Source organism: Plecotus auritus (assembly GCF_963455305.1).
Source record: "Plecotus auritus genome assembly, chromosome: 8".
Lineage (NCBI taxonomy): Eukaryota > Metazoa > Chordata > Mammalia > Chiroptera > Vespertilionidae > Plecotus > Plecotus auritus.
The window spans coordinates 58,861,306-58,873,435 of record NC_137782.1 but is presented as its reverse complement, the minus strand read 5'-3'; the positions used below and the strand labels follow the sequence as shown (position 1 = coordinate 58,873,435).

The 12,130-nt window shown below is 43.2% G+C and overlaps 1 protein-coding gene across 2 annotated transcripts in view; it reads left to right on the top strand.

Moving 5' to 3' along the window:
- Positions 1-38: 38 nt before the first annotated feature.
- RPRD1B (regulation of nuclear pre-mRNA domain containing 1B) overlaps positions 39-12,130 on the top strand; it is a 60,821-nt gene continuing 48,729 nt past the window's right edge. The window contains exons 1-2 of one of the 2 annotated variants that reach the window (XM_080683803.1): positions 39-636; positions 7,965-8,094. In XM_080683803.1, coding sequence (XP_080539929.1) covers positions 486-636; positions 7,965-8,094 — 281 coding nt within the window. In that variant the 5' untranslated portion in view covers positions 39-485. The remainder of the gene's footprint in view (positions 637-7,964; positions 8,095-12,130) is intronic. The other variant, XM_080683804.1, reaches the window with a different exon arrangement.

The following is a 12,130-nucleotide window of genomic DNA, read 5'->3' as shown; positions in this document are numbered from 1 at the left end:
AACTAGCGGGCCGCGCCGCGCCGCGCCAGAAAGGTTCTGCGGGAGCCGGAGAAAGGGTTCCGGTGAGACACACTGCGCCGGCGTGCGGGCGCGAGCGGCGAAAGCATCTTCCGGAGGCCGCCGAACTACGTTCCTTTCCCCTTCTGTCGCTTTCGAAGTGCCCTGAACGAGGTTCAGAGAGGCCGCCGCCGCCACTGGAGGAGTGTATCTACAGCTCTGAGACCTCCCGGCGTCCAGCTACTCCGGCCCTTGCCCTTTGACCCTGCTTCACGGCGGGGTGAGAGGTCGGTGGCCATCTTGTGGCGGCGGCGCCGGCGGCTGTTACTGCGGAGACCCTTCCCCCTCCCCCCCTTGCCCGCCTGGCTGCCTGTCAGTGAGTAAAGAGTCTCGCGGGCGGTCTGGTGAGGCCCCGGCCTCCTGCCGTCGCTCTTCCCGCCGCACTGGGCGGCCCAGGCCGCTCCCTGCCGGGCCTCACCGCCGCCACCATGTCCTCCTTCTCGGAATCCGCGCTGGAGAAGAAGCTCTCGGAGCTGAGCAACTCTCAGCAGAGCGTGCAGACCCTGTCTCTGTGGCTCATCCACCACCGCAAGCATGCGGGACCCATCGTCTCGGTGTGGCACCGCGAGCTTCGCAAAGGTAAACACCCTCCCCCCACCCTCTGGAGCCCTCCCGGGTTGTCCTCTCCTCCACCCACTGTAGGGGCCCCTCTAGCTTCTTCGATGAGCGTTGCTTTCCAGGCCCGGGGTCTGATTGGGCTTCTGAAGTTGGAGACAGTGTTATCCCCATTTCTCGGAAAAGGGAAATGAGGCCCGGGAAGGTTTCAGGTACTTGTCGTTGGAGGTTCCATCACCCAGGGCTCCAGTGCTCAGACTCCCAGTTCAGCCACCCGTTTTCCCTTTGGGTTCCTCCTGACACTTGTATTATTATCTGGTCAGTGTTCAGCGCCCTGTGGAGGTTACTGGCCTAGCCTGTTGTGTGCCAGGCGCTTTACTGGGTACTTGGAGTGAGAGCCAGCAGACTCTGGAGTAAGACTGCCTAGATGAGTCCTTGCTCAGCCACTTAACTATCTGGGCGCTATTGGGCGAGTTTCTCCATCTGTGTGCCTCTTGTTTTCTCATCTGTAAAATGAGGACTAGGATAGCTGCCACTTACAGAGCCCTTATTCGGTGCCAGTCATTATGCCAGGACTGGTAAATATATGCTCGCACTCAGTCTTCAGAACAGTCCAGTGAAGTGGGTTCAGTTACTCCCAGTATAGAGAGGTTAAAGGGCCACACTACCTAGGCTCCTCTCCTCATGCAACTTTCATTGATTCTAGACCCCATGCACCATCAAACAGACATTCCTGGATCTCAGCCTATTATGTGCCAGGCACTAGGTTGGGTGCTTGAAAGCATGTTGGCTCCAGAGGCCACCTCTGGAATTTAAGCCTGACTTTGACATTTACTGACCCAAGCAGCTTAACCTCTTTGGTCCTCTGTTTCCTTACCTATAAAATGGAGATGATGATATTTACTGTGCCTTTATCATGTGCCAGGCCCAATATTGATATCTTTACATATATTGTCATTTTTTAAATTTTCAGAGTCCTATGAAGTAGAAACTTTGCAGATGAGAAAAATCTGAGGCTATAGTAAAGAGAACAATCTACCATAAATGGTGTCAGACACAGTGTTGGCATTCGATAAATAATAGTGAGATGGGGTTACTGATTGCTCACTGTGAGGCGGGGTCTTCACCTTCATGTTGCTTACAGTCTGGTGGGGAAAGATGGTCATCTACTCAGCTATCTGATATCCTGATGAGTTCCATAGCAGAAAGCTGAGGACAGGAAGCTTAGAGCTGTTTTGGATAGCCTATGTATGATAGGCCTTTTAAGAAACAACTTGACCTATGTTCTCTACTATCAGTGAGGTGGGGATTCTACCCTGTTTTACAAATGAGGAAACTGAAGTGGCTAAGTGATATTTTTAAGGCCTTGCAGCTGGTGAAGCTTAGACTACATCAGGCTGGTAGACACCAAAATTCAGGATTCTTTCAGGAGACTCAGTTGTAGTCCTCTAGCAGAGACCCACCTCTAAATATGTACTATACTAAGATAGGGGTCCCTTCAGCCTTCTGGGAAGTTGGGGGATAGAGCCTAGAGGTCCCAGAACCTCCTTCATGTACCTCACTGTGCCATTCAAATATTTCTAACATCTGAGGTGTGAAAAAATGTGAATTGCCTCTATAGGATCCTATTTGGTAGGCTCTGAGTCAGGTTAGAGAGTCCATCTCAAATATCACATCTTTTCTGAAGCCTTCTTGATTCCCCACTTCACCTTACTTGAGTTATTGGGGTGGTGATGGGGGAACAATTTAGAAAGTGCATTCATTTATGAAGCTCCTTTAACCCTAATCTCACATGATGGAAAGTTATGGCCAGCATTGTTATCCCTATTTTAAAGATAAGAAGATAAAGGTATGGAAAGATTAAGTGCTTTGTTCAGGGTCACACAGCTGGGACCTGAACCCATAGCTCTCTGACACTAAAACTTGTGCTTTTAAGTACCCAGTGCCTCAGTGCACTTAGTAAGTGAATGTGATCATAACCTTCCAACCAAACTGTAGCGTTTTTATTAGAATTAATCACTACCTCCCATCCCACACCAATTTAACATTTACAGTTGGCCCTCTGTATCTATAGGTTCTGCATCCAACCATGGATTGAAAATATTCCAGAGAAAAAGTTATGTTGTTGCTGATGTGTACTGTGTAGTTAGGTCTAGGATGGTGGCATCTGTACTGAATATGTCATTATTTTTTCTTGTCATTATTCCCTAAACAATATAATGTAGCAACTACTTACATAGTGTTTATATTTTACTAGAGGCCCGATGCATGAAGATTCATGCAAGAATGGGCCTTCCTTCCCCTGGCTGCTGGCATCACCTTCGCTCTGGCCGGAGCCGCCTTTCCCCTCTAGCCCGGAGCCGCCTTTCCACCTTTCCACGCTGCCCAGAGGCCCGGAGCAGCTGGGGTGGTGCGGAACGCCTGCGTTGTCGCCCTGACCCTAACCACTCGGCACCCGCGTATGCAAATTAACCCGCCATCTTTGTTGGTTTAATTTGCATACTCCTGATTGTCTGGTGGGCGTCGCAAAGGTACGGTCAATTAGCATGTTACTCTTTTATTAGGTAGATTAGGTATTATAAGTAATCTAGAGATGATTGAAAATATATAGGAGGATTTGCTTAGGATGTGCAAATGCTATATATCATCTACACTAATAAAAGGCGTTCCGCACCACCCCAGCCGCTCCGGGCCTCTGGGCAGCGTGGGAAGGTGGAAAGGCAGCTCTGGCCAGAGCGAAGGCAGTGCTGGCAGCCAGGGGAAGGAAGGCCCATTCTTGCACGAATCTTTGTGCATCAGGCCTCTAGTCTATAATAATAAAAGCATAATATGCAAATCGACCCAACAGCCGAACAGCAGAACGACGACCATGCTATGACACGCACTGGTGCCAGGCCAGCCAAGGCGGGTGTGATGCAAATGGTCTGGAGTGGGGAAACGCCATCACCCCACGATCGCCCTGCAGAGGGAGGCCCAGGACACCCTCTGCGGGGCAATTGATCAGGATGGGGGTGGGGGAGGGGCCTCTGCGGAACTGGGGAACTAGTGGGGTGTGTGGTGGTGGACACGGGCAGCGCCAGGCCAAGGCGGGGGCGGGCAGAGGGCGGGGGTGAGGCTGCGAAGCCGGCAGCCGGGGGAAGGAAGACCTACGCTTGCATGAATTTCATGCATTGGGCCTCTAGGCCTATCTAATAAAAGAGTAATATGCAAATTGACCATTCCTCAGCTACACCCACAAGCCATGCCCACAAGCCACGCCCACCAGCCAATCAGGAGGGAATATTCAAATAAACCCAACCAAGATGGCTGCAGCCACAGAGAGCAGGAGGGAGGCTTGGGTTTCCCTGGCAATGGAGGAAGCCAAGCTTTCCGCCTGCCCTTGCAGCCCAGGCCTCCACTCCAGGCTACAAAGTTTCAATTATAGAAGATAAATAAATCCCAACAGAAATGGCGGCAGCCAGGGAGCTAGGGTTGCCCGCAGCAATGGAGGAAGCCAAGCTTCTGCAGCCCTGGCCTGCTTTGGCCTCCGCTTAAGGCTACAAAGTTGCAATTATAGAAGATACATAAATCCCAACAGAAATGGCTGCCGCCACAGAGCGAGCAGAAGGCTTGGCTCCACTCCAGGCTACAAAGTTTCAATTGTAGAAGATAAATAAATCCCAGATACCAGGTCCTCCGCTTGGGTCACCGGGGGCGGGGCATGGCCGGCCTGCAAACCACCACAGGCCCCTCGCCCAAGCCGCCCCACGCCCCAAGGGAACCCTCACCCTGATCCAGGACACCCTTCAGGACAAACCAGCTGGCCCCCACCCATGCACCAGACCTCTATCCTATCTAATAAAAGAGTAATATGCAGATTGACCATCACTCCAACATACAAGATGGCTGCCCCCCTGTGGTCAAAGATCCTGCTCCCATGTGGACACAAGATGGCCAGCAGGGGAGGGCAGTTGGGAGGGACCAGGCCTGCAAGGGAGGGCAGTTGTGGGCGATCAAGCCTGCAGAGGAGGGCAATTAGGGGTGACCAGGCCGGCAGAGGAGGGAAGTTGGGGGTGACGGAGCCTGCAGGGAAGGGCAGTGGGGAGGACCCAGGCTTGCAGGGGAGAGCAGTTGGGGGCTACCAGGCCTGCAGGGGAGGGCAATTAGGGGTGACCAGGCCTGCAGGGGAGGGCAATTAGGGGTGATCAGGCCTGCAGGGGAGGGCAGTTAGGGGCAAACAGGCTGGCAGGGAGCAGTTAGGCATCAATCAGACTGGCAGGGGAGTGGTTAGGGGTGATCACGCTGGCAGGCAAAAGTGTTTAGGGGCAATCGGAAGGCAGGCAGGCGAGCAGTTGGGAACCAGCAGTCCTGGATTGTGAGTGGGCAGTCGGACATCCCTCTAGGGGTCCCAGATTGGAGAGGGTGCAGGCTGGGCTGAGGGACACCCTCCCCCCCCCCCAATGCATGAATTTCGTGCGCCGGGCCTCTAGTTTTATATAAGGGACCTGAGCATCTGTAGATATTGGTACTGGCACAGGGGTTAGGAGGATGGGGAGGTCTTGGAACCAATACACCTCCTCTCTCCCCCGCCAGAGATAATACTGAGAGACTACTGTATTTCATTCTTTCTAGTTACCTCTTTTTCACTAGGTTGTGTTTTGAGGAAGAAACTAGACCTCTTGTTTCTTTGTAACATGTACAGTATTTAGCATGGTACCTGTTACATAGTTAAAAAGTTGGTTAGTAGGAGTTAAATTGTGTTCTCTGACATTTTGAATAAACACTAATACAATTTTCTGTGATGATAGAAATGTTTTATATCTGTGCTGTCCAACAAGGTAGCCACTCGCCACAGGTGGCTATTGAGCACTTGAAACGTGTGACTAAGCAATGAAAATTTTAAATAAATACAATAAAAAATTTAGTTCCTGAGTTTTGCTAGTCATAATTCAAGTGTTTATTCATGTGGCAAGTGGCTACCATATTGGACAGTGCAAAGCTAGAGGATGCTCTTCCAAGTATCAGGACACAGCTTCCTAATATCCAGGCTTCATGAATTGAAAATGCCCCCACACTAAAGTGGAAAATATTTTGTGCCCTAATGTTCAAATTGGCCCTTAGGTTCTAGCCAACCCTAAGTCTTTATAAGTGGACAGTTCTATCTATGGCCAAGCTATTTTCCCTAAGATGTTCACAAACATCTGTGTTGCCTTCAAAAAATATTTACCAGATTTAAAACAATTACTCTTTCTTACGTAACTACTACTTCTATTGCCGATGTATTATTTTCTTTTCTAAGACTGATTCTTAATTTATCTCTTTGAGCTCTAGTCTCCCTTTCTTTATGAAACTGTTTGGTATAAAATACTCTTAGATGAATATTTTTTACTAATTTTTTTTTATCTTGGCCTGAATACAAATAAAAAAGCCTTTTTTACAAACTTACAGAATTTTCTAGATGTCAAAACCAGCCAAACAGTGAAAATTTTTTGTCAGCTAGTTATTTAAACTTTGCTCAATAACTATTTCAACCAGTTTGGAATGGGCATCAGTAGAGTGTGAAAAGATCTATTTTGTCATATTGGAAAGATATCTGAACAAGTGAGCTGTCACCTGGAGCTGGAGTGGAGGAGGGTGTGTGTGTTGTGTGCATTATGACTGTTTAAGTGCTCTAGGGCTTTGTCATATCACCTTTACACACATGGTGCTTATTTGACTGTTCAGGATGCTGAATGTGGAAGGATAAAGTTTTATCTTAAATAAGTACTCATTGCTAAATTTAAGGATGATGAAAAATAATTGGTATTGTTGATAGTGAAAACCTTGGCTCTCTGGCCTCTTAGCTATCATATTTGTAATACTGAAAAATATATCAAGTCTTTCTTGAATATCCATAGCATTTTATAATATGAATTCTGGGTTTTTTAACATTAAGCGTATGGAATTTGTAAAGCTTCACTTTTGTGAAGTTAAATTTGCTTTCTTGAAGTTCTGTTTTACTTTAGAATCTATTAACTTTCATGGCATTATAGACTTGGTAGTTTTACTTATTGCAACATCCCAGAACAAGGTTTGCTTTTTCCCCCTTAAAAACAAAAACAAACATTTTGCCATAATCATACCTTTGTGGCAGCATAGCTCCAGGTTTTCATTATTTCTCACCAGTTGGTCATCAAAATTAGGTTGTTACTAGAAGGTTTATACAATTCGTTATATTCATATTTAATTTTTTTGAGCACTGTATAAGTCATCAGTTTAAACTATAATATGTTCTAAAAATCTTGTTTTTAACTTGTGTTATTCTTCTGTGGTTACACTTAAAAGTGTCAGATGTCTGCTATGTCAGAATTTATACATGCTGTGTGCATTTGAAAAGAAACAAGTGGTTTCTGAGAGAAGCTGAGTAAGGACTAGGTGTGTGTAAAGGTTAACATAGGGCTTGCTTGAATTTTTCAGGTACTTTGGCATTGTGTTTTAAGAAAATTTAGTGTTTTGAACTGTCTGATTGTGTTCTTATTTATTTCTTTTAAAAGAAGACTTGGATCAAAAATTGTAATTATGTAACCTTATGGTTGAGAAATTATGTGCATAATAGCCAGGAAATTCAGTAATGTTCTCCCAAACAACTGTAACTCAGACATATTGCCTGAAGTTCTTATGGTTTAATATATGATACCTAATATAGAGTAATAGAAAATACTACATAGAGTACGTATAAGAGAAAAATTATGGTTTTTGTGGGACTCATAACTTTGCGTATCCAGATTTCAGACATGTTTAAATTTTCATTAAAAATGTAGCATTAATGTATATTTGTATTTGAGATATAATATCCATTGATGCATCTAGAGATTGCTCTGGATTTTAGAGTTGATGTAATTGACTGATGATGGGTATTACAATGTTCAAAGAGAAATTCTCAGTCTAGGAGCATAAATTACAAGAACCCACCTCAGTCTTTTCATTCTGCAGTATTTGACAATTAATAGTGAGTTAGAAAAGTTCATTTTTAAAATAGAATAAATGAAAACCTTGGCTTTAACATGTCTTCTGGAGAATATTGACTGCTTATCCTTTAGGAATTTTCTTCAGATTATCTTCATTTTTACTGCTCATTAATTACCCTGGTTAAAATAACACAGAAATGAAGATGGTCCATTCTTGTTTTGGTTTTACAAAAATTGTATTCTTAAACCTCTTTTGTTAGAGATGTCAAGGAGTTCCTTAGTTTGTTTTTCAAACACATAGCAGCCTTGACCTCAAGTAGATAACATTTGTCTTAATAGTATATAACTTAGGAGTAGCTTAGGGCAAAGAATTGTGAATTGAGAATTTCCTTAATGTAAGTTAAATTATCTTTTCTTTTTTTCCAGCCAAATCAAATAGAAAGCTTACTTTTCTATATTTAGCAAATGATGTCATCCAAAACAGTAAAAGGAAAGGACCTGAATTCACTAGAGAATTTGAATCTGTCCTTGTGGATGCTTTTTCTCATGTTGCCAGGTATGTTGTCCCGTTTTTTGTTTTATTTTTAAATACATTACCTTTCCTCCTTTTTGTTCTTTCCTTTTTCAACATAACTTTTGTAAATTGGTAACTTGTACTTTACAGATGTGCTTCACAGAGTGATGCAAAGGCTAAGTTATGGTTTTATGTTTTGCTGGGCCCTTAAACACTGCCTCAGACAAATAAACATTTTGATGCATTAAGGAATTCAGTCTAGCACTTGAATCATCCTTTTCCCTAGATGTAGTTACTTATTGAATTCATTTCTTGAGTATGGTATATTTTTCTTCGTTTTGGCTGAATTGTCTCTAGCTTATGGTCAGAAAACATAAAGCCAAATAGTACCAGGGAACCTTCCAGTAACAAAACCTTATTAGCAAGAAATTAGTTACTTATCCCTTTATTTTTCCTTACTTCCTTCTGGATGTCTGGTTTACTAGAAATAGTGGTCATTACTGTCACTGCAAAGATAATTACTAGTGTGGAAAGTAGATATTTGCTCTGGCTATATCATATGAAGTCTTTGCACAGTTGTGTTTTATAACAGAGGACTGGAGCATAAAGCACACATATACCTAGTATCACAGAAAACATCCATTTGATTAAAAGTTTTATAAATCATTCTTATTCATTTAAAAACAAGTTTTTCTATACACACAAGTTAGTTGCCTAGGAAGAGCAGAGAAAAATGATTTTTCACTAGACTTATTCAGTAAACATAAAAAAATAAACGTCTTTGCAAAAGGAAATTGGGACATACACAAAGGAGACTAGTGGGTTAAATAAAAATTGTTCTAGGGTCTAAAGTTTAAGTGAAAGGTCTTAAATGTGAAAATAAGTCTGCATTCCATGAAAGATTTAAAACATTTGAAGGAATAAAATGAGAAATCCAAAAGAAAGAAATTACATCTAGATTTCTAGAGGTGAAAAAAAAGACTTTTGTTTGTCCACTACATAGCTGGCTCGCTCTTTTGGTGAACATGGGCACTGAAGAAAATGTGTTATGAACTTAAATAAATTGATGAACAAAGAAAATGTGTTGTGAACTTATCTCCTTATAACAGAGAGTAAGCTTAGAACAAACTACTAGAGTAGCTGTTTGAAACTGGAGATAGGTTTTTTTCTTGTTTTGAGGAGATTTAGTTCTGTTTCTTAGACATTGGCTGTAGCTCTGCCTCTAACACTGAATGACTTTATATGTGATACTTAGCTTTTTGAGCCCAAGTTTCCTAATTAGAGTTGTGAGGCTAAAGTAAAACTGGTCACCCTGGCTGGGCAGTTCAGTTGGTTAGAGCCTCGTCCCAACAAGCCAAGGCTGTGGGTTCCATCCTGTTCAGGGCACATATAAGAAATGATGAATGCATAAGTAAGCGGAACATCAAATCCAGTCTAGCACTTGAAACATGCTTTCTCTCTCTCCCCGCTTCCCTTTCTTTCTCTCACACCACCCACCCCCCTTTACCTCTCTTCCTCTCTCTCTCAAATCAATAGGAAAAAAAATGCTCTGGCAGGGTAGCTCACTTGGTTAGAGCCTTGTCCTGATACACCAAGGTTGCAGGCTCAATCCCCAGTCAGGGCACATACAAGGAAAAAGAAAAGCAAAACAGTATGTTTGAAAGTACATAGTACAATTGACTCATCCAAGGTCTTTGCTACTTCATAGGAATGTGCTTATTAAAGTATCTGGCACAGAGCTGCTGGGTTATGTAGCTTTAAGGGGATACCATTTATGTAGCCTTGCTGTGAATGCTGGTGTCCCAGAAGCTGGGCAACATTGTGGTCTGCCCTGGCACAGAGAGGGATTCAGTAAATATTTAATAAATTAATTAATTTAGGGTATAGGAAATTGACTAAAATAGTTTTCTGTAGCATTATTAAATGTAACATTTTTATTTAAAAATTGAACAGTAATCGTTAGCTGCTCCAAATCCAGAAAAGGGTAAATAGAAGGGGGTGGCAGAAGCAGAATGAACAATAAATACCATGATAGAAAGTCCTTTTTCTACTTGGTAACATCTTAAGACCTATCTAGGAGGAACTGTGGCATTGTGAGGAAGTAAAACTGGTCCTTTTTAATTAAAAAAAAAAAAATCCCCAATTTATTTATTTTATTATTATTAGTAGTATTATTTGCATTCTTCTAGTATATTTAGTGTCCTATTTGGGTATTATATATGGGATCCCTATGTTTCCAAGCCCCCTCCCCCTACCATTGTTAGAACAGAAAGGCCAGCCATTCCACTTCAATATTAATGTACCTTATCAATAGTTAGAAGTGCTCTCTGTATGGTTCTCCTTTGGCCAATTGATAAACAAAGGTAATTGACCTATTACTATTGACCAAAATTGATTAGGAATCTATATAATAAAAGGGTAATATGCAAATAGACCGAACGGCCGAACGACTGGTCGCTATGATGCACCCTGACCACCAGGGGGAAGATGCTTAATGCAGGAGCTGCCCCCTGGTGGTCAGTGCACTCCCACAGAGGGAGCACCCCTCAGCCAGAAGCCGGGCTTCCAGACTGCGAGAGGGTGCAGGCCGGGCTGAGGGACCGCCCCCCAACCCCCTTAGTGCATGAATATCATGCACCAGGCCTCTAGCCTATGATGCCAAACTCATGGAGTAGATTTAATTTGAATAGCAGTTTAATTAACGAGACTTTGAACTTTTCCCCCACACAAATGACTTCGTGTTTCCTTCTCAGTTTGGAGATGGTTGTGCACCTTAGTTTTCTTTCATTCAACGTGTATTTGAGTGCCTTCTGTGCACCAAGAACTGATCCAGACAATGGGGAGCAGCCATAAATAAGGACAAATAAATGAACAAGATACTTTCAGAGAGTGATAATGTGGACATAATAGAATAAATGGCATTCTAGAGGGGTATCTTTTCTAGTGTGAAGGAAAGCTTCTCTCAGGAAATGACATTTGAGGTAATCATGTGAAGTAGGAACTTGAGTTAGAAATAAATTTGGATGGTAAGAGGATCAGAAAGAAGGCCAGTGTGGTTAGAACACAATGAGCAAAGGGAATTGTGGCATCCAGATGATAGAGAGGTAGGCAGGTGCCAGTCACATATGCCTCAAAAGTGTTGGGAGATCACTGAAAGGTTTTATACAGGGGAAGGATATGTTCCATCACACTGTTAAAGATCCCTTTGGCTTGGCTTTGGAGAATGGGTTATTAGGGCCAAGTGAGGGGCAGGGACATTAGTTTGGAAGGATATTGCTCTAGTAAGGACTACAGGCGACAACAGCTAGGACTCAGAAGCAGTGAGAATATTAATAATATCTTCTGTTTATTGATTGATTACTTTGTGGATGGATTTGCTCCCCTCGCCCCCCCAAATGTAAACTGGTAGGGTTTGTGGGAGTGGAGTAGGAGTTGGTAGTGAGGGAACAGAGAAATCAAAGATTATTGTGGGGTTTTGACGTAAGTGGGTGGCCAGTGGTACCCTTACGGAGATGAGGTTTGGGAAAACAGTATGGTAAAGGAAATCAAGAGTTTTGTTTTGGCCATGTTACGTTTGATGGTAGATATTCCAAGGGGCAGTGCCAGATAGGCAGATGGATAAAATACAGGCATACCTGGTTTTATTGTGTTTTGCGTTATTGTGCTTCACAGATGTTGTGTTGTTTACAAATTGAAGGCAAGGCCCTCCACCAGCAAAAAGAATACAACTTGCTTTATTGAGATGGTTTCTTTATTGTGGTGGTCTGGAACCAAACCCACAATATTTCAAAGGTATGCCTGTCATCTGAATCTCAGTAGGGAATTAATTTTTGGAGACAAATTTGGAGTTAGCACTGTATACATATTTATTTACCATTGTGTCACAAGTCCCAAAGACCACTCCTAGGTTTGGTGATTTCAGGTAGAAAGGATACAAAGTAAAATCAATAAAGGGAAAAGGTGCATGGAATGAAGTCCAGAGGAGACTAAGTGTAAGCTTCCAATAGTCCTTTCACGTCAGAGCAGTGATTTTTAGCCCATGTGCCACAAAAAATTTTAAAACATGCAATACCTGATT